The 22,609-nt window shown below is 45.5% G+C and overlaps 1 protein-coding gene across 2 annotated transcripts in view; it reads right to left on the minus strand.

Moving 5' to 3' along the window:
• The window catches only part of LOC135198521 (inositol hexakisphosphate kinase 3-like), an 80,149-nt gene that overhangs the window by 34,017 nt on the left and 23,523 nt on the right, over window positions 1-22,609 (minus strand). For both annotated transcript variants that reach the window (XM_064226176.1, XM_064226177.1), the window contains 2 exons: window positions 21,751-21,829; window positions 6,203-6,459 (listed from right to left, as the gene is read on the minus strand). In XM_064226176.1, coding sequence (XP_064082246.1) covers window positions 6,203-6,459; window positions 21,751-21,801 — 308 coding nt within the window. In that variant the 5' untranslated portion in view covers window positions 21,802-21,829. The remainder of the gene's footprint in view (window positions 1-6,202; window positions 6,460-21,750; window positions 21,830-22,609) is intronic.

The raw sequence follows: 22,609 nt of genomic DNA on the forward strand, positions 1-22,609 counted from the left end.
TAATCTTATTCCTGTCAACATCTCGATAGTCTGAACGTTGTCGGACTCAGAGCGGAGAGGTTATAGGAACCTTTCGAGTTAGAGTAGACCGACTCTCTCGGAAAAGGTCCTTGGAAAGTGAACTAGGAAGGATGTGGCCTCTGTGAATCCCAGGATCCTGAAGGCCAACATGGGGCGATCAGCGTCATTGTCGCTCCTGTGACGTCATAAATCCTCATTACATTTCCTAAGCGATTGAAAAAGGGGAAAAGAGACTAAACATAACATCCATCCCCATTTAATATCATAGGATGGCGTTTAATGGTACCGATCCCGGATCGAGAAAAAGGGAGCAGAGAAGAAGAAGCCTCTTCGTCCTCAACATATCGAAGAGAAGAATGAAAGGGCGTCCCTAAAGTCTCCACAACTCTCAACATACTTCTAAAGAAAGATTCCACTCGGAAGTCAAAAGTTGCTGCCGTCGATCGAGACGATTCGTACGGACTTTTGCAATCCTGTAACGAACCTCTAGAGGATCGTTACATTCTACGCCTGTTGTTATAATAGGCTCTTTCTCGTAAACTCGAGCAGGGACCGAGAGAAGATACTTCTTAAGATATGAGAGAGCTGTGGAATATCAGAGTTGATGTGGGACCACCTGGTTCCAAAAACTCGTTTCGAGGACTGGAGGGACGACCGAATTGCATTTACTTCTTTCAGATTAAGATCCAGGACATCTGAAACACTATCCAGATGTCCGGCACCTTCTTTCTATCATGACGCACTGAGAGATGTTCAGAATAATTCCTAGATCTAGAATAATATTTCAGTTTCCCGGTAAGAAAAAACTGTGGTCTGAATTGCAGTCTATTCGGGGAAACAAACTTCTTCAGGAAGGAAATGGTCCCCAGCAAGCTCATCCATTCCCTCCCTGAGAATGCTTACTTCCCTATAAGGCTGCGCTTTGCCTAAGCAGGAGAGCATATAAAAGTGCAATGTTGCGGTAGACTCGTAGTTCTATACCGTGCGGTAACGAGCACCTAAAGGATTAAGAGATAACTCTGTTGAACATAGTAAGGCAAAACGAATGCAACGTTTATTCATTCACGTAAGAAATCCCCTCAATCTTAGGCTAAAGTCCGTGATTGTAGGACAGAGATACAGTTAGTCAGTCAATCCCGCAGGAGAGACGTAACCGCCAGCACAGAGATACGGTTAGTCAGTCAATCCCGCAGGAGAGAGAGACGTAACCTACGGCGCATGACAGCGCACGATCTGTTACTGGCTAGGTTGGAACTTTGGACAGTTCAGACACAGCAGCAGCAGCAGCTTACGAACGTCGTCTCTTACTTTATGTCTGGGTTGCCAGCTACCCTATTCTACGAAGAAATAGGTCCGTTATTTTTTGAGCAAAAAGAGACTCTCAAGCTGGTATATTTAAGCGAAACAGAAACGCTAAATATATAGATGCGTTTGTGTTCGTCAGAACACTACCATACAACGGTAAAAGATAAATCGGAAACTCCTGGAAGGCTGCAGGGAGTAACGATTAAATGTCCTTAAAATAATGGACAATAGACCTCTCGGTTGCCATCCGAAGAGGTAACTACAGCAAGCGTGTATGACTTGAACCAACCAGTAGAAAAATAACGCAAGGCAAAATATTTTATTATATCACAATAAAGTTTGTTCATACTTACCTGGCAGACATATATATAGCTGAATTCGGAAATACAGCTACATACATCTGACAGGCAAGTTTCATGAACAAAACTTAGAGAATCGAAGCAGACAGCTCAAGCTTCTTATGTTATGGGACATAAGCGTTCATTGACGTAGTCTACAAGTCTATTTCTTGTACGAGTCTGCGAATGACGAATGAGAGCTCTTCCGAATCTTGTCAATAGAGCTTATTCGCTTACGCAATATCAAGTTAAAGAGATGTTTGTCAATGAGAACTAACCCATTTACGGGACAAAGAGATATTTTGTCAATGAGGGGATACCCCACTTACTTGACAAAACGATAGTATATTGTCAATGGGGGAAAGTCACTGAATTGACAAAACGTAATCCAGGAAGTCGAGCATTTTATTTTTCCGATTCCCGTCTCAAACGAGAAAGGGGCAAGAATCCTGTTAAGAGACAGGGCTTACGGCAGGTAGAACGATGATGTTCAATTCGGCAGCGTAGTCCCGACTAGAAACTAACAAAATCTATCATCTGAAAAAACCCTTTCAGATGGGCTAAAAAGCTTGCAAAATTATCCTGGGCCAAGAGAAGAAACTCTCCAACCAGCTTCCTCTCCCGTATCACACTAATGCCTGCTAAAGCTTAAAATTTATTGGCAGTATGGCAAAGGTGGCAAAGGAAGTCCTGTCTTGCGCTTTCCTGAAAAGCGTCCTTTTGATGAATGCCTTTGCAAGAATCCTACTGAACGTCGCCGAGACGTCGAGCCTTTACATAACCCGTAACTGCCTTATCGCAAAGTCTTGACTGCGGTAGAGAAAACGAGATCTTCCCTTGAGCTTTCCTTAACTCCATCCACCTTTGCGAAAAGCAATATAATATTGACAGAGACCTCTTGAATTCACGAAACCCGAGGTCTTGCTGGGTTTCGAAGACGAAGTTGTCTGTTCACTTTAAGCTTCCTCCGAAGCACTGCTTACTTCACATTCTTGAGGCTCAAATCTTAAACAAGAGCTTGAAGTCTGAAGAGTTCAACAGAAACGTTCAGCCAGGAGACAAACCTGGTGTGCGCTGGCGCGCGCTCGGCGTCCATTTGCGAGGACGCTCGGCGTCCACTGGCGCGCGCCTGGCGTCCATCCGAGCGTCCCGTTCAAGCCGAGCGTCAAAAGAAGCGTGCAGAAAATCGTCACGCTCCTGACCGGCGTCAAAACAAGCGAGAGAAACTGCCTTCTTTTTCATATTTCTCGGTGGAAAGACGTACACTTGATCAGGCGACGTTCGCCTTCTTACTTCTCACTGAAACGCATAACGAGAGAGTGAGGGGACGTGAAGCGTCCTCTTCTATAAAGCTTCTATTTAGAGGGCGCGAGTCCTTCGAGATTCGTGCACGTGCACGATCTTCCGCAGCCTGGGAAACGTCAACAGGTCCTACCAAAGGGACGCCAGATCGATGTGGGTTCCCTGTAACCCTCCTTCGGCTTTCGACATGCCCTCTCCCTAGTCCTGGGAGTCCGACAGAGGTCCAGGCCTAGAGGCGTTATGGGGCGGATCTGACGTTCCCTCCTGACGAGAGAGAGGACGTGAAGCGTCCTCTTCTCTAAGCTTCTTAGAGGGCGCGAGTCCTTCCGAGAGCTCCAACCCTTGCGCGGGAGGACGCCTCGGAGGACGAGAAGCAATCCTTCAGGATTCGTGCACGTGCACGAACTATGGCAGTCTGGGGATTTTCATCAGAAACTGCCGAAGGCACGCCAGATCGGTGGGGGTTCCTCGTAACCCTCCTTCGGCTTTCGACATGCCCTCTCCCTGTGGTCCTGGGAGTCCGACAGAGGTCTAGACCTAGAGGCGTTATAAGGCCGATCTGACGCACCCTCCACTACACAACGGGGCACTGTCACTGCACTTAGCCACTTCACTACTGCTCTCTAAAGCAAGCACTTTCGATTCTAAGTTACGAAAACGAAAGAGTATAAGAGAAAGGGCAATAACCTCTACAGACACTGTTTTAGGGCCCGAAGGCAACATTACAGGGTTAGGAGTAAACAATAACAGAAGTAGCACTCTTCACAACAATGAAGGAGAGCGATCACCTCTCGCAGACATATTCATAACCCGTAGGCCATACTATAGGGTTAGGCAAAATAAAGTCTACAGGAAGGTTAGCAGGTTCACTACCCTGACTTTTGTTTACTGATTAATTGCGTACATACGAATCATACTTTTTCCTTACGGAATTAGACATGTTTACTGATTAATTGCGTACATACGAATCATACGTCTTCCTTACGGAATAGACAAAGTCTCACACTCCTTACATGACAAATCTCAACAAAGAAGCAAGACCCAAACCCCTCGTGCATACCAAGTGCGGATCTACCGAAGCTTTCGGTAGCCACACCCTATCTTTGCAGACAACACCCTCTGAAACTAGCCTAACTAGATTCAGATATCTTATGCAAAAATGAATCAAATTCAAATCAATTTAAGATAGCGTATGCCTAGCCACAAATCCAAGTAAATAAATCAAAAGACAATTAGGATACTTAGCGGCAATGAAGTTTCCAAAATCCTAAGACGGAGGTACTGAAAACAGGTGTTTTCAGCACCGGCGACAGAAAAATTATGAATAGAAAATGGGAATGGTTCCTGATACCCGCCTCCCAGTGGCGGGAATGGGTACTAACCACCTGGCCGACCACTGCGTGTGTCGGAAGTTTTTTAAATTCTGTCGGACTTCCAGGAAAAATACAGCTAATATTAATATACTGAACAGGTAAGTTTCATGAACAAACTTCTAATACATGGAAGAGTCCCTTGAGGAGATGATCCAGCTCTGAAATGCCCCAAGTCACACGGGCAGAGTTCAAGCCTTGCCTTCGTGACGCATTGACTAAGGTTGAAAAGTCCGCTTCTGCCGAAGACGGAAGAGAAATGCCCATATTCTCTCCCGTCTGATACCAAATGCCCCGTTTACCAGCGAGTCTCGCTGGGGGCATGCAGAAGACCGTTCTGACCACCTCCTTCTTCGAATCCATCCAAGAATTTAAAGAACTTGATGCGCCCTCTTCATAGAAATTGGGGGCTTGGCTTCATTCTTAGAAAGACGAAGACTTCTTCGCCTTTGCGCTCGAGAACAGAGAGCGCGGAGAAGGAGGAGCGGCAGGGGTTAAATCATCTCCATATTCTTCCAGAAGCAGGGCTGTCAATACTTTGTAGTTAGATAGTCCTTCTCTTCCATGATACTCGTCTTCCGAGTTTTCCTCCAACTCGGGGTCTAGAGGAGTCTCCGTAGACAAATCAGGACGTCTTTCCTCTGGGGAAGACAAACTCCTGATAGGAGAGGGACTAAGGGAATGATAATCCTTCCTTTTCAAAGTCTGAGCTTTAAGAGAAGCTTCCTTCTTGGTTGGCGCCAAAAGCCTAGGCTTCTCCCCATAAAAGGATGACGCCTCAAGCTTGGATGACGCTTCTCGTCCGCCGAGCGTCCTGGCTGACGCCTCGCGCTTGGCTGACTGCTGACGTCTGGATGACGCCTCGCGCCTGGAAGACGTCTCGCTCTCAACTGGCGTCCTGACTGGCGCCAAAACCTTGGCTGGCGCCTCGCGCTTATATGACGCTCTGTATGACGCCTCGCGCCTGTAAGACGCCTCACGTCTATCTGGCGTCACGTCTCTGACATAAGGTTCTCTCGATCTCGATCTAGAAACCGAAACCTCTTCAGCATGTTTGGAAGACGAAGCTTCACATCTGCAAGACGCCTCGCATTTTGCAGGAGAGAGAGGACGAGACTTTTTGATTGGAAGCGAAACGTCCTTCTTACGAGGAGGATCTCTCGCTAACACTCCCACCAATGAGGCTAGCTGTTCTTGTACAGCAAGGAGAATTTTCCTTGAAGCTTCTCCCACGTTATCTTCAATCGGGGGAGAAGTAGAAGGCAAGCGGTCCGCTACGTCCATGTAGGGAGACGTTGACGCCACCTTCGCCTTTTTGATAGACGAGGGAGCTTCATCTGAGAAGCGCTCCGGGCTTGAATCCAATTCAGGTTCTCTCAAATGCCATTTCAGTGGCCTATAAAGGTCCGAATCCTTCCACCCTCGTTTAGGTGAAGGAGAGGGAGAGGAAGAGAAACTATGATCAAAAGGTTGAAATAAGAATCTAAGTCAGGAGGTAATAACAACAATGTTGATACCACCGGCGACAGAGAAAATATGATAGAAAACGGGAATGGTTCCTAGTCCTGCCGCCCAGGGCAGGCCGGTAGATCACCTGACCTACCTGTAGCGAGTGGCGCGAAATTTGAATTTCTGTCGGGGACGACGGAGTCTTAGCTTAGTATATATCTGACAGGTAAGTTGATTGTATGAAAATATATTTTCAATGATACACTCAAAAGCTTGTTGGCAACTGCATTCTCTATTTACCCATGAAATTAATCTTTGCAAATAAATTTAGGTTTTAACAGATCAAATTGTTACTTAAAAAACCCCAGCATACTGCAGGTATGATGATCTGAAAATGCAATACTGTGGTACACCTACCCATGTTTAAGTCCTCCTTGATTACTCCTTAAGGAATTCATTTGTTCATTAGGTAACGCTGCTAGAGAAAGTCCATCTCCAGCTTCTTGCAGTACCACCTGGAGGGTTCCATGAAATTCTGGTGTATATTTTTTCATTTCTGGAGGCAGAGTACGGTAAAATCTGTACTCTCGTCCAATGAGAGGCTTACATACAGTTACGTCATCAAGCACAAACATAGATGAATGGCCACTAACTTGATGCACCAACGGCTCTAGCTGCAAAAGAAATCAAAATCATAGTAAACAAGTACCAGTATACTAGTATATTTGAATAATATAAAAATGTATGGCAACAAACAGTACATTTCCATTCATTAATACACTCTACCTTTTGAAAAACATTGAGATTATTTATAATCATTGCTAGTACGTATAGTATACTATCATGTGTTAATCATTTTTATATATTTTCACCAAATCACATACCAATACCCCTCACAGCTGGCCTACAAAACTGCTCTCAAGAAATGGGGTAAAAATTGGAGCCAAGTAAAACTATGAGTTGTACTTCCAGGCAGTAACCACATGGCCTCAAACAGTCTTGGTTGCAGATATCATTCAATCTATCACATTACTATATTACCTCTTACATTCAAAATGCTATATTTATCTTACTGGTACTGGTTTAGTATATTTCTCTTATCTTTGGGCTCCTTCTGTTTCTCTTCTCAACAAGACTGAATAAAAGTTAGTGCACCCAATCAACCACATCACCTTAAGATTCCTGTCCACTCTTCTGGAAGGTGGTCATGCTATTTTTTCTCTACTTAATTTTTTTGTCACATAACTTGTTAAACTGAATAACAGACCTTCCCCAAACCACTAAACAAGCTTTCATATTCTCTTTTGAAGGCATGAGGAAATGTCGTTTGTGTGACAACATGACAAATACAGCTTTTTATTTTATACAACCTGAGATTTTAAATATAATATGAAGTTATCACTTCATTTATAAAAAAAAAAAAGGAGTGATCTGCAGGTTGTTGGCTCATGCCATTCTGCTGGGTTTTATGCTGGAGAGGAGATGCAATGAACATCATTTATAAATGGACCATGTTTCACTCAAGTGGCTGACCATAACTTTGGTCAGCACTGCACAATTACTGCAATGATACATATTTAATCTAAATGCGTAGTTATATACTACCATTTCCTAAGAACTCTGGATGAATGATTGCATTATGATCAAAGTTGCAAATACTTTTTTTATCTTCAACAAGAAATTCCACATGATTGCATTCAAGTGTTCAATAAATGTTTGCCAAACTTTGTGCCAGCATAGTTATATACTACCATTTCCTAAGAACTCTGGATGAATGATTGCATTATGATCAAAGCTGCAAATACTTTTTTTTATCTTCAACAAGAAATTCCACATGATTGCATTCAAGTGTTCAATAAATGTTTGCCAAACTTTGTGCCAAAGTGGCACATGTGCTACCAAAAAGAAAGTGTACATATTTAAGAGCTCAGGTCATGGAGTGAAAGAAGAGGGGGTAAAATGTGGGGAAAACTGCATTTGAAACTCTATAGTACGTATAGTATTTGAAATAAATTAATGCATACAGACAGTTTGAATGTTTCCATAATAAAGGCAATTCCTGGTTATCGGCAGACTCAGTTAATGGTGATCCGGTTTTATGGCGCTAGCCTAGCCCTATAAAATATGATATTGTAATGATACAATAAAGTTTGTTTATAGTACTTACCTGGCAGATATATATATAGCTGTATTCTCCGAAGTCCGACAGAATTTCAAAACCTACGACACACGCAGTGGTCGGTCAGGTGGTTAGTACCCATTCCCGCTGCTGGGAGGCGGGTATCAGGAACCATTCCCATTTTCTATTCAGATTTTCTATTCCCACTGTCTCCTGAGGGGAGGTGGGTGGGTACTTTGAATATATATATCTGCCAGGTAAGTATGAACAAACTTTATTGTATCATTACCATATCATTTTGTTCATGAAACTTACCTGTCAGATATATATATAGCTGAATCCCACCTTTGGAGGCAGGGAGAGACAGAATAGGATTTTAGGAAACATATACATGCAGATGATTGACATCTTGGTTCCATACCTGTTAGCTTAGCTGACTTCGTGATTACTGTCACCCAAGTCAGCTTTTGCTTTACTAGTCTCCAGCAAGGTAGTGACCTGTATAGCTGGTGAGTTCTAGATGATCTGTCAACGGGAGCGTGACCACAATGTGACTAGACCATAATGACCATACTATGAGGGCTAAGAAGTAATATATATCACCACCTGACCAACCTAGCCAAAGTTAAGGATGTTTAACTAAAGCTTACGAATTGAGAAGTCTGCCACTGGCGGCGACCCAACAAGTATAATTAACAGCTCTTCCTAACCATTTTCTACAGGATAGGATGAGTGGTACTTCTTGCCCTCAAGATTGTGTCTGCGGACACGTATGGCCCTAGCGAGCAGCAGATCTCATATGTCGTCTTCACATCTCGCAGGTAGTGTGAAGCGAACACAGAGTTGCTTCGCTACAACGTGGCACTCAGGATGTTACTGAGTGCCATGCTCTATTGAAATGCCTCCGAGGCCGCGCCCTCACCTCGTGAGCATTTAATTTAAAAGATTTCAAATCCTTGTCCAAACATGGCGAATGAGCCTCTTTGTAAGCTCTTTAAAAAGAACGCCAGGCCGTTCTTTGACAGGGGCAAGTCTGGTCTTTTTACGGAACACCGCAGATTGTCCGAAGGACCTCGACTTTCATTAGTTTTATGTATATAAAATTTGAGAGCCCTGACAGGGCACAGGACTCTCCCTGGATCTTGCCCAATAATTTATGCCATCCCCTTGAGCTCCAAGTTTCTGGGCCAAGGGTTAGACGGGTTTCCATTCTTAGTCAAGAATGAAGGGCTTAGAGGACACACCGCATATGCCTTCTAAAGCCCATATGTCCGCTGATGGCTTAAACCTCACTAACCCTCTTTGCCGTAGCTATAGCGGCTAGATATAATAATAAGCCTTTCTGGTCACATGCTTTAAGTTCGCAGAAAAGAGAGGTTCGAAAGGCTTCGACATCGGGAACTTCTAGACTACGTCTAAGTCCCATGTCAGAAGCCTCAAACTATACAGTTTCGAGATTTCAACAGACCTCAAAGACGTGACGGGCTTTGCCGTTCAACAGATCCAAATCTCTTAGTCTAAAGGTCATCGACAACATACATCTGTATCCTTTAAAAGACGGGACTGCCAGCTTATCCACATTGCTCAGACGGAAAGGGAAGACGGCAATCTAATTCACAAAGGCCGAGGTGGAGGAAAAGCCATTCTTCCTGCACCCTCTTCAAAAACAGCCCACTCCGGTTAGTACACTGCAAGATAGGAAGGTCTTCTTTACCCTGGCAATAGCACTTGCCACTAGTCCTGAAAAGCCTCTCGCTCCGATCGACTTCTATAGTCTGAACGGAGGCAGACTCTGAGCGAAGAGGTTTTGTGGTACCTCTCGAAGTGGGGGCTGTTAGAGTAGAGCGACTCTCTTGCTAAGGGTCCTTGGAAAGTGCGCTAGGAAGGACGTGACCTCTGTGAATCCAGTCTCTCGAAGGCCAACATGGAGCGATCAGCGTCATGCTCGCTCCCCCTGACGCCATATTACTACTCATAAGCGTTTGAATAGGGGAAAAAGACTAAACATCCATCCTTGTTCAATCCCATAGGATGGCGTATACTGCTACCGCTCCTGGAACGAGAATAAGGGAGCAGTCTAGAGGAAGCCTCTTCGTCTTATCATCTTCTTCTTCAGGTTATCCAGGGAGGACAATCCTTGGAAGTAGAGCTGGCAGGGCGGGGAGCAAGCGATGACTTCCGTTATAAATAGGTAATTCGGGGTGAACAATGAACAAGTGCACAATTGCACACTTACGAATAGGAGATATTTTAGAAGACAAACTCCGATGTCTGAAGAAATCATTCCGCATTATCGCTGGGATGTGATGCAGCGGGAGACTAGGCTTCAGACTTCTGTTACCGTGCAATAAACAGAAAGATGATATAGTCCAAGAAATATCTCTGTTTGAAAATTCTCGCAATGCTCCAAGGCGATACAGTAGAGACGGTCATTCATGTATACGAGAATCCCTGTCAATCAGAGACCTAAGTCTGTGATTGTTGGGCAGATATACGGTTCGGTAGTCAATCATTGTAGGGGAGAGAGACATAAACCGACCGTGCATCTCGGAGACCCAGCTGATACTGGGCTGCATCGGCAGTCCAATACACAGTTAGCCCTCCCTCACTCGTCATCCTGAGTTGCCAGGTAATCCATTCCAATAAGGAATGTGTTCGGCTAGAACCATCGAGCGTAAAAAAAAAAAAAAAAAAAAAAAACGTTCGAGCAATTGCATTTAAACGAAACGGATTTCGGTAAATACAAAAGCTGAGGTGATGCTGTCGTAACAATACCATAAGTATCCCAAAATCGAGACTGGTAACTCCTGGGAGGTTGCAGGCAGTCCCGAGTTGCAGTTCAATACTATTCGTCTCGGTCACAATCCGTAGAGATAACTACGGTGTGCGCCTAAACCCTGGACAGTTCAACTGATTAACAAAATCATGTCGCGAGGGTAATATACGTAGTATATTTATAGGTTCCTTACAAAGACCTTCATCCTAAAATCTTTCCCATTCGAGGAATGAGAATAAGGATTGGAAGCCGATTCAACCCTGCGAAGGGATACGTCACAGGGCCGAGAAAATGTTTCTCGATACTTCATGAGATATGCGAGAGCTGTGGAATTGTCCGAGTTGATCTGGACTATTGGGTAAACCACTCATTGCTAGAAGAACTGGAGAGCCAATCGAATTGCTTCCAATTTTATGAGATTATGAGCCAGGACATCTGTATCCCTCTCCAGATGCCTGGCACAGTCTCGCTATCCCCTTAGGTGATCCTTGACTTTGAGAGATGTTCAGAATCATAACTAGATCTTCGATGCTATTTCAGTCCGGCAGGAAAAACTGGAGAGGTCTGAATTGCAGTCTATTCAGGGAAACAAACTTCTCCAGCGAGGAAATGGTCCCCAGCAGACTCATTCATTCCCTCACCGAGCATGTTTCCTTCCCTAATAAGGCTGCGCTTTGCTTAAGCAGGTGTGCATTATTATAGTGCTATGCCGCGGTAGACACGTACAGAATTCTGTTACCTTGCGGTAAACAGAACCTAAAAGATCTAATAATATATCTCTGTTGAAAAAATTCTTGCAAAGCGAAGATGTTCATTCATGCATGCGAGAATTCCCTTCAACCCGAGGCTAAAGTCAGTGATTGTAGGGCAGAGATACGGTTAGTCAGTCAATCCCGCAAGAGATAAGAGACGTAACTGACCGCGCATGGCAGACAACCAGTTGGAACTGAGCTCAGTGAGCTGGCTCTAGTGACAGCAGTGTACGTTCGCCGTCTCGCACTACTCTGCCTGAATGGCCAGCTACACCATTCTACGAATGAATAGGATTATCATCATCGTCGAGCAGAAAGAAAACTCTCAAGCTGGTATATTTAAGCAAAACGGAATTTGCTAAATATAGAAGGCTGAATCGGTATTGTCGTAACAATACCTTAAATATCTAAAAGGGAAACCGGCAACTCCTGGAAGGTTGCAGGGAGTATCGATTAAAAGCAAAAAGAATAACCGTCCTCTCGGTTGTCCTCCGTAGGGGTAACTACGGTATGCGTATAAAACTTGAACCATACAATCGCTTTATAGTAATAATAAAGCTTGTTCATACTTACTTGGCAGATATATATATCTGACAGGTAAGTTTCATGAACAAAAATGATATTGTCATGATACAATAAAGTTTTATACATACTTACCTGACAGATATATACTTAGCTATAGACTCCGTCTTCCCCGACAGAAATTCAAATTTCGCGGCACACGCTACCGGTAGGTCAGCTGATCTACCGCCCTGCCCTGGGTGGCAGGACTAGGAACCATTCCCGTTTTCTAATCAGATTTCTTCTCTTCCACCTATCTCCTGCGGGGAGGCTGGGTGGGCCATTAATCGTATATATCTGTCAGGTAAGTATGTATAAAACTTTATTGTATCATGACAATATCATTTTTATACATTCAACTTCCCTGCCAGATATATACTTAGCTGATTAGCACCCATTGGTGGTGGGTAAGAGAGAGCTAACTACTGAAACAGACAGGTAAACAACAGATGTTGTAGGTTCCTACATGATTAGGCGGAAGACTTCGTGGCTACTGCCAAGGAGTCTGCTTCGCCTCAAGAGCCTCAGCGAGATATTGATCTATGGCTAAGAGTTCTTGTGGGTCTGCCAATGGGGTCTTATCCACTTACTCGGCAGAGCCTAAAGGCCTTTGTCATTGGGTGCTATTCCACTAACATGACAATACACCTTGTTCAAGGAGCACAACACCGATCCCGATCACCTGATCCTAACATCCATGTTAGTTCTAAGATTGCAAGGAGTTATCCCCAAACTCCCTACAAACAACCAATAACTCGAAACATAAATACACATACATTTATAACAAAACACAAAAAAAAAATTTTTACCCCCCTACTAGCCATACATACCCCTGGTCCTCTACCAGCAATGACACCAGCCGCCCGTGCGACACCAGTACGCTTGCTAATAGGAAACCAAGCACATATATGACAAGAGGGTTTATGTACATTTAAGATAAAATATTTTAAGGATCAGTCTTTGCTCCAAGTCCCAGAACTGTATCTGCTGATACAAATGGACCGAGAGAGAAGCATTTCTCATAGGTCACTTTCACATCCTTCAGGTAATGAGACGCAAACACTGAATTGCATCTCCAATATGTAGTCTCAATGATATTCCTGAGAGACATTCTTTTGAAACGCCAGCGACGTTGCTACTGCCCTTACCTCATGAGTCTTAACCTTTAGAAGACCGAAGGATTCATCCGGGCAGTTCTTGTGCGCATCAGTAATCACGCTTCTCACAAAGAAGGCTAAGGCATTTTTAGACATGAGTCTTTTGGGGTTCTTCACAGCACACCAAAGACCTTGTTGACAGCCTCCCATCTGCTTCTTCTTCTCTAAATAAAACTTAAGAGCTCTAACCGGACAGAGAGACCTCTCTATCTCTCTGCCTACGAGGTTAGATAGGCCTTTTACCTCAAAGCTCCTGGGCCAAGGTTTTGATGGGTTTTCATTTTTCGCCAGAAATAATGTCTGGAACGAACAGATAGCCTCATCTCCTTTAAACCCCACTTTGGAGTCCAGAGCGTGCAATTCGCTCGTCCTCTTGGCCGTCGCGAGAGACAACAGGAATAAACATTTCCTAGTGACGTCGCGGAAGGAAGCCAGATGTAGAGGTTCGAATTAGTCCGAGGCAAGGAATTTCAGGACCACGTCCAGATTCCAGCTAGGTGTTCTCAGAGACCCTGATTTCGAAGTCTCGAAGGACCGAATCAAATCGTGTTATTGACTGAATGTTATAAATCGAGAACTGAGGAGCAAGTTCCTGAAAGAGAGGAAATAAAGAAAGAAAGAAATGGACGCGTTTGAAGCGTTGGCAAAATACTGCAGGTGGCGTACAAGTAAGTCTTCTTTAGATCCTTGTTCTCTGCAATCTCTAGCCCTCGATTCCTGAATACTGAAGACAGCATACTTCTGTATCCTTTGATTGTAGAAACAGAAAGGTGCGATTCCTCTCTAAGAAAAAGGAGGAAATCGGCAATGTTAACTATAGAGGTACTGGAGGAGGACAGCTTCTTATTCTTACACCATCTCCTAAAGACTTCCCACTTCGATTGGTATACTCTTCTCGTTGAAGATCTGCGGTCTCTAGCGATAGCGCCTGCAGCCTTGCGAGAAAATCCCCTCGCTCTGACGAGTCTTTCGATAGTCGAAAGGCAGTCAGAGCGAGACCGGGGAGGTTGTGATGAAACCTCTCGAAGTGGGGTTGTCTGAGTAGATCTGTTCTGCTTGGCAGAGACCTGGGGAAGTCCACTATACACTCCAGTACCTCCGTGAACCATTCCTGGGCTGGCCAAAATGGGGCTATGAGGGTCAACTTCATGCCCTTTGAAGCCACGAATTTCCTGAGTACTTCCCCCAGGATCTTATATGGGGGAAAGGCGTAGGCGTCTAGGCCCGACCAATCCAAGAGAAACGCGTCGATTGCAAAGGCTCTTGGATCTTCCACTAGAGAGCAAAAGATCTCTACTCTTTTGGAGAGGAACATAGCAAACACTTCTGTGTGTAGAGTCCACTCTGTGGGGAGGACCTGATTCCTCCTGCTTAGCCTGTCCGCTCTCACATTCCTTATCCCTTGCACAAATCTTGTGAGGAGAGTTATACCTCTTTCCTCTGTCCAGGTTAATAGATCTTTTGTTAGTTGATAGAGGGAGAATGAATGAGTCCCTCCTTGCTTGCGTATGTAAGCCAGAGCCGTGGTGTTGTCCGAGTTTATCTGAACCACCCCGCCTCTGACTACCTCCTCGAAGAATCTTAAGGCCAGGTGTATGGCTACTAGCTCTTTGCAATTGATGTGCCAGGACACCTGCTCCTTTGTCCAGGTGCCTGACACCTCCCTTGCTCCTAGCGTCACCTCCCCATCCCGACTCCGAAGCGTCGGAAAATAACACTTGGTTGGGGTTCTGCAGGGCAAGTGACACGCCTTCGTTCTTCTTTAGAGGAAGGATCCACCACTTTAAGTGATTCTTCACCTCCTGTGGAATCGGGAAAGAGTCTGAGAGTTGCCCCGTCCTCCAACTCCACACCTCTTTCAGGAAAAACTGAAGAGGGCGAAGGTGAAGCCTCCCCAGAGAGAAGAACTTTTCTAGCGAGGACAGAGTCCCTAAAAGGCTCAAATAATCCCTCGCTGAACTGCGTTCTCTCTCTAAGAAGCTCGAGATTCTTGACAAGCCTCGAGTGATTCTCTCTTGCGAAGGAAATACCCGAAAACCCCGAGAATCCATCTGAATCCCCAGATAGACCAAGTTCTGGCTGGGGATCAGTTGCGACTTCTCGAGGTTCACGAGTAATCCCAGAGATTGTACCATATTCCGTGTTCTCATCAGGTCCTCCAAGCACTGGTTCTCCGACTTGGCCCTGATCAGCCAGTCGTCTAAGTAGAGGGAGATGTTTATTCCCTCTAGGTGAAGCCATTTCGCTACATTCGCCATCAGGTTGGTGAAGACCTGTGGAGCTGTAGACAGGCCGAAACACAGAGCCCTGAATTGAAAAATCTTGCCTCCTATCATGAATCGAAGATATTTCTTTGACGAGTGGTGAATGGGAACGTGGAAATATGCGTCTTGTAAGTCCAGAGAGACCATCCAATCTCCTGGGCGTAGTGCTGACATCACCGAGGCGGACGTTTCCATTCGGAACTTCTTCTTCTGAACAAAGCGGTTCAGCGCGCTTACGTCCAGTACTGGTCTCCGCGCCCCCCCCCGAAGCCTTTGGTACTAGGAAAAGGCGATTGTAAAATCCCGGGGAGAGTGGATCCTGTACAAGTTCGATGGCCTCCTTTTCCCACATTTGATCCACCATTTGAAGGAGAGTATTTTTCATTACAGGGTCTCTGTACCTCGCTGACAGTTCCCGAGGAGTAGAGGTTAGGGGAGGACTGTCTTCGAAGGGGGTGATGTATCCCTTCTTTAGAACTGAAACCGACCAAGAGTCGGCTCCTCTCTGCGCCCAGGCTCCTGCAAACTTCAGGAGTCTGGCGCCTACTGGTGCTTGGAGGATCATCAAGTCACTTTCCTTTCTTGAAGGGCCTGAAGGAAGACCTTCCTCTCTTATCAGAGCTCTTCTTTCTGGAAGGGGGACGAGCCGTTGCACCTCCACGAAAGAGCTGCTGAGGAGGACGAGAGTCCTTCTTACTCGTAGACACTACAGGGCGACTCTTCTTCGAAGTCTGAACAAGGAGGTCTTGTGTCGCCTTCTCAGTTAGTGAGCGAGATATATCTCTCACCAACTGAGAAGGAAACATGATCTGACAGAGGGGCGAACAATAACGCGGTCCTCTGACTAGGAGAAACAGCTTTAGACAAAAGGGATCTCTTTTTCAGCAAACCAGCTCCAAATAGGGAAGAAACCTCTCCCAAACCGTCTTGTACCGCCTTGTCCATGCAAGCCAGGACGCTATGGAGAATTTCTGGGTTCTTAAGAAACTCCGAGTCCTGAGACTTCTTAGCTAGAACTCCGAGAGACCAATCCAGAAAATTGAACACTTCTAAAATGATGAAAAGTCCTTTAAGAAAGTGGTTCAATTCTGAAATGCTCCATGTAGATCTGGCCGAGACTAAAGAGTGTCGTCTGGAGGCATCAACCAGATTAGCGAAGTCAGCGTCTGCCGATGCAGGAAGAGAAAGACCCATAGTCTCTCCTGTCCCGTACCAAATAACTCTCTTTCCAAGGAGTTTGGAAGGAGGCATGCAGAATACTGTTTAGCCCAACTCTTTCTTAGTGCCCATCCATGAATCCAAAGATTGGAGGGCCTTCTTCATCGAAATCGCTGGTTTCATTTTCAGGAAAGCAGAGGACTTTACAGTAGCAGTACTCGAAAAGAGCGAATGAGGAGAAGGAGGAGCGGCTGGACTAAGAGAGTCTCCAAACTCTTGCAGTAATAAGGAGGCTAATGTCTTATAGTTCGAGAGTCCCTCCTGACTCCTGGCTCCTGGCTCCTGACTCCTGACTCCTGCCTGGGTGACTCCTCACTCCTGGCTCTTGGCTCCTGCCTCCTGGGTGACTCCTCACTACTGGGTCTTGGCTCCTGCCTCCTGGGTGACTCTTCACTCCTGGCTGGCGCCAGACGCCTGATTGGCTCTTCGCACCTGGTAGGAGTCTTGCGCTTGGTTGACTCCTCACTCCTGGAAGGTGCCGTACGTCCGAACGACTCTTCACTCCTAGTAGAAGCCTTACGTTTGGTTGGCTCCTTGCTCTTGCTAGGAGCCTCACTCCTAATAGGAGCCTCGTTCCTGGCGGCAGGTACCTCCACACGTCTGGAGGACCTCTTGATGGGAAGGGAAGTGTCTTTCCTTCTAGGAGGCTCCTTTGAAAGCACTCCTACCAACGACGATATCTGTTCTTGCATAGATACTAGAAATCTTTTAGTAGCCTCCTCTTTATCCTCTTCGGGAGGAGGAGAAGGAAGAGGGGAGGAGTCCATGGGCTCCACTCCAACTACGGGTGACAATAGGGCTCTCTTTGCCCTCTTAACATCCGAAGGAGACTCCTCAGGGAAGCGTTCCGGGCTCGAGTCAAGAGTCGGCGCCTTCCAACTCCTCTTCAGTGGTCGCGAGCGATCAGAATCCCTCCAATCGCGTCTAGGAGACGAAGACCCCGACGATGAGAAACACTCACGCAGGACGCTTTTGCAATAGCGATCCTTGGCAGTCTGGGGTGTCACAGAGCCTGCCGAAGGGACACCTGATCGGTGAGGATTCTCCACAACCTCCTTACGGTTTTTGACATTCCTTCTCCTCTGGGCATGGGAGCTTGGAAGAGGTCTAGACCTGGGAGCGTTGTGGAGCCGACCAGATGCCCCCTCCACCACACTGGGGACACTCACATCACTGTCCACTGTAATATCACTAGCCTTACCTTGCAGAGCAGCCATTTTGTTTTCCATGATCTTGAAGGTTGCTTTTAGATCCGCAAGTTCTTTTGCCGAATCTACAGGATCTGCAATAGGTGAAGAGGCTGAAAAGGAGGGAGAAGTAGCAATTCTTACAAGTGGGGAAGATCCCAAACTAGGAACTAGTTCATTAGATCTAGAACTACTCAAACTTCTAGAGGAAGCTTTCCTCACTCTCTCTCTCTCTAACTTCTTCAAATAAGTAGTTAGATTCTTCCACTCTCTCTCACTCAAATTCTCACATTCCTTGCAAGTATTAGTGAATGAACATTCATACTCCCTGCAACCCTTACATACAGTGTGAGGGTCTACCGAAGCTTTCGGCAACCTCACCTTACAGCCTACATTCACACAACGTCTCACAACCATTCCAGCGTCAGACATTTTAAGAAAAATCCAAAGCAAGTCCACAAAAACAGTCCACAAAAGCGTATGCCAATCCAACAATCCAGATACGTCACCAAAAGTCGGTGAGAAGATCAATTGTCGATGAAAAAAGAAAATCCAGTCAAGAGGAACCAACAACAATGTTGATGGTCCGGGCGACAGAAGAAATCTGATTAGAAAACGGGAATGGTTCCTAGTCCTGCCACCCAGGGCAGGGCGGTAGATCACCTGACCTACCGGTAGCGTGTGCCGCGAAATTTGAATTTCTGTCAGGAACGACGGAGTCTATAGCTAAGTATATATCTGGCAGGGAAGTTGAATGTATAAAACTTAGAGTTTTGTAGACACTTGGACAGCTACCTCCCTACTACACCCTTTCCTTGAGGTAGTGACTAATGAATGAAGGTTCTTAGGAAGCTTGTCAATGAGAGACTATCCGCTTACGCGATAGAATGTTATTGGGATCTTTGTCAATGGGGGGAACCCCCGTAAATGACCGAAAGTAATCTAGGAATTTTGAGCATATCTTCTTCCCGATTCCCGTAGAAATCGAGGAAGGGGCAGGATTCCTGCTCAGAGACTGGGCTTACGGCGGGTAGGACCCGAAGGTTTCCCTTAGGCAGCGCCTTCCCGAACGCAGAAGAGGAGTTAATGACACTGAAAACTGCTTCAATTAGATGTTCAAAATAAAAAATATCCATCATCCTGAACAGCCCCTTCAGATGGTAGTGCAGATCTGAAAGTGTTTAGGAAACCAACAGTGAGAGAGGAGAGAAAGGGACCGAGGGCCGAAACTTGTCAGCCAACCAGTCTTATAGAAGGCAGGTCGACACCTTAATAGATGAAGATGATGACGAAGTAGTCTCTTCTTCATTCGTAAGTTGCGAATCGCTCGAGGACTCTGTCTCCTATACGGGAACAGGAGAAGGGTCCTTAACAGACCGCGAAGCAATCAAACCCTGAGGCTCCCTCTCGTAAAAGGGGGTCTCCTACTTGGTACAGAAGTAGAAACTTCCTTAACGAAGAAACACGGTTCGCCTCTTGAAGGCGTGAAGAGTCTTGAAGAGCGTAAGCAAGAACGCGCGAGCGTCGACGAGCGTACACATCAGCGTCCACCTGAGCGTCAAGTGGCGCGCGCCCGGCGTCCACTGGCGCGCGTTTGGTGAGCCGAGCGTCCAGTTCTAGCCGAGCGTCAACAGAAGCGTCCAGAATGAGGAGAGGGGGGAGCGTCTTGGGAAGCAGGAAAACAATCCTTGCTACAAGAGCAAAGACGTTCCTTCCTCTCGACAGAACGTCGAGTATCTCGAAAGTCGTCCTTGTGAGGGTCTTGCCGAGCGTTTTGAGGCATAGAACGCTGTCTAGAAGAGAGTCCCGAAGAGGAGAGCGACTAGAGTCAAGAGAAGCGTCATGACGAACTCCTGACGTGACGCGGAGGACATAGAATCGTCAACAGGAGCAACCTGAGAGGCGTTCTGGCGAGCTGCGTGCCGTTCATGAAGCGCGCGAGCATTACAAGAAGACGTACGGCGATCGTCGTCAAGACGAGCCTTAAGGACATTCTTCATCTCTTGACAAAGACGACGGCCGCCTGTGCGACATCTTGCGTCATCTTGCGTCTTTGTCACGCTGACGAAATTAAATCTTTTAAAGAGCGCGATTCCTTCCGAGAGCTCCAACCCCTGTGCGGGGAGGACGCCCCGGAGGACGAGAAGCAATCCTTCATGATTCGTGCACGTGCACGATCTTTGGCAGCCAGGGAAGCATCAACAGGTCCTGCCGAAGGGACGCCAGATCGGTGGGGAATCCCCGTAACCCTCCTTCGGCTTTCGACTTGCCCACTCCCTGTGGTCCTGGGAGTCCGACAGAGGTCCAGGCGTAGAGGCATTATAGGGCCGATCTGACGCCCCCTCCACAACACTAGGGGCACTACACTTCACAATACTGATTGGAGAGCGAGCACTTTAGATTCCAAAATACGGATGGAATCCACAATAACAGAAAAGGCATTACCTCTAGCAGACATAACCTAATGGCCCGTAGGCCATACTACAGGGTTAGGCAAAACCAAGTCTACAGGAAGGTTAGCAGGTTCACTACCCTGACTTCTGTTTACTGATGCAGTTTTTTAAGGAAGACCCCGATTCAATCACGCTCTAATTTGCGTACATACGAATCATACGTCTTCCCTTCGGAATCAGTCAAACTCTCACACTCCTTACATCGATCATTCAATAAAGAAAGATGCCCTATACACATCGCACATACCAAGTGAGGATTTACCGAAGCTTTCGGTAGCCTCACCTTACTCTTGCAGACAACACAGTCTGAAACTAGCCGAACCAGATTCAGACATCTTATGCAAAGGTTAATCAAAAACAATTTACAATAGCGTATGCCTAGCCACAAATCCAAGTCAATAAACCAAAAGACAAATAGGATACTTAAGCGGCAATGATAAGTTTACAAAATCCTAAGACGGAGGTACTGAAAAAAGTTGTTGACAGTACCGGCGACAGAGAAAATCTGAATAGAAAATGGGAATGGTTCCTGATACCCGCCTCCCAGCGGCGGGAATGGGTACTAACCACCTGGCCGACCACTGCGTGTGTCGTAGGTTTTGAAATTCTGTCGGACTTTGGAGAATACAGCTATATATATATATCTGACAGGTAAGTTTCATGAACAAACTGTGATTTATGGTGCTATATTGGGTCAAGTTCCGGTTATTGGCACCTAATAGAGTTATTGCACAATAACACACCTACCACAGCTACAAACCTGAGGTCTTAACAATAGGATACACGGTGACGAGGCCGAGAAGGGGCAGAAGCAGCCATAATATCAGCCAAACACACACATACACACTGAACACAAATGAAACGGGCAATGAACAGGGAAAAGGCCAAGAGAGGTTAACATGACTCTCTCCCAGGCGGTCAAAGGAAGACTGGCATAGCGGCGTGGTCCTTGACCACTCCTCACCCAAGCTACGCATGCATTGCCAGATATCACAAGATTCCTTTCTTTCATCTCCTTTTTAACCGGATCCAGCTAGGCGCTAGAAATTATCCTATTGTTAAGACCGAAGGTTTGTTTGCGTACGAACAATTAACATGTATTTGCATGTAAGTACATCCAAGTTCTCCATCACTCCTGGTGATAAGTAGACATTTGTGGAAGACAAAAAGACAGGAAAGGCATGAGTAACAGAATTTCACTTAGGTCCTCATGTCAACGCAATGATAATGTATAGTATGACTTGTTAGATATGTTGTGTGAAACACAAGGTACTCAACTAGTACAGTGGGCTGGTTACAATCAACTGATACAACCTTACCTTTTACATCAGATAATGCAATGTTAAGAATTTTTAGCATTACAATTAGTTATGATATGATACAACCCACTTGTGAACCCTCAACCCAGTATGTATTTGGCTTCTATCCTGCTTGCACCTTATGACACTGATCAATTTACATGGAGAAAATTACTTTACCTGTATGAGATCATCTCTGTCGGTGTCATGGTTCATGGTCCCCAGGGTCATCTATGTAAACTCTTGGCTTCCTACACACCTGAAGTGAGAAAAAAAAAATTAAGGAAAATATTTGTTACCTACCAATGATGCCACACTTTGTAAAGGGATGTTTTAAATTGCCAAACAACAGCAGTAATGAGTAATGCTGTAGCCGACAGATTAGTAAAAAATATCCGAATATAAAGTCCACTTACTTTTTATAGCATTTACTTTATTAATGTTTCGGTGACCCAAACGTGTTGTTAGAAGGGATGTGACGGAGGGGGCACTCCAAGTAAAATTAAGAGATCTACATCTATAGAACAAATTACATATGTTATATACTATTTGTAATTCAAACTTTTATATGGCATGTTATTTGTGGAAAGTGATAAGTTTCCTGTGGTTACCAGCTGCTATACTTTCGAACTGAGGATCATAAAGTTGGTATTTGGCACCTGAGCTTTTCTTTTAGGCCTTAAGATGAAGAAAGAATTAAACATGCTGTATAAGGCCTGTAATACTATGTATATGTACGCAGCAGTGACAAGGCCAGCAACCTCTATTATGAAACTTCATGTTTGGGAAACAAAGTGGTAGTGTGGGATGAGTGGATGTGGTTTCATCTATGCTCCTCCTGCTCTCCCCTTCCTTCACAGTCTTTATACAGTTTAAAGCTTAAAGGGAGAGATGCTGGCACTGTGTCCTCTGCTCCAGGTTATCCTTCTGCATTGTCCCATGAATGTTCCCTTCTTTGGTAAAAGAGATGCTGGTTTTCATTCCTTTAATCAGGCCTGATTACCAGTAAAAGCTGCTGGTTATTCGTATAGTTTGTGAC

Source organism: Macrobrachium nipponense, chromosome 22 (genome assembly GCF_015104395.2).
Source record: "Macrobrachium nipponense isolate FS-2020 chromosome 22, ASM1510439v2, whole genome shotgun sequence".
NCBI classification, from domain to species: Eukaryota; Metazoa; Arthropoda; class Malacostraca; order Decapoda; family Palaemonidae; genus Macrobrachium; species Macrobrachium nipponense.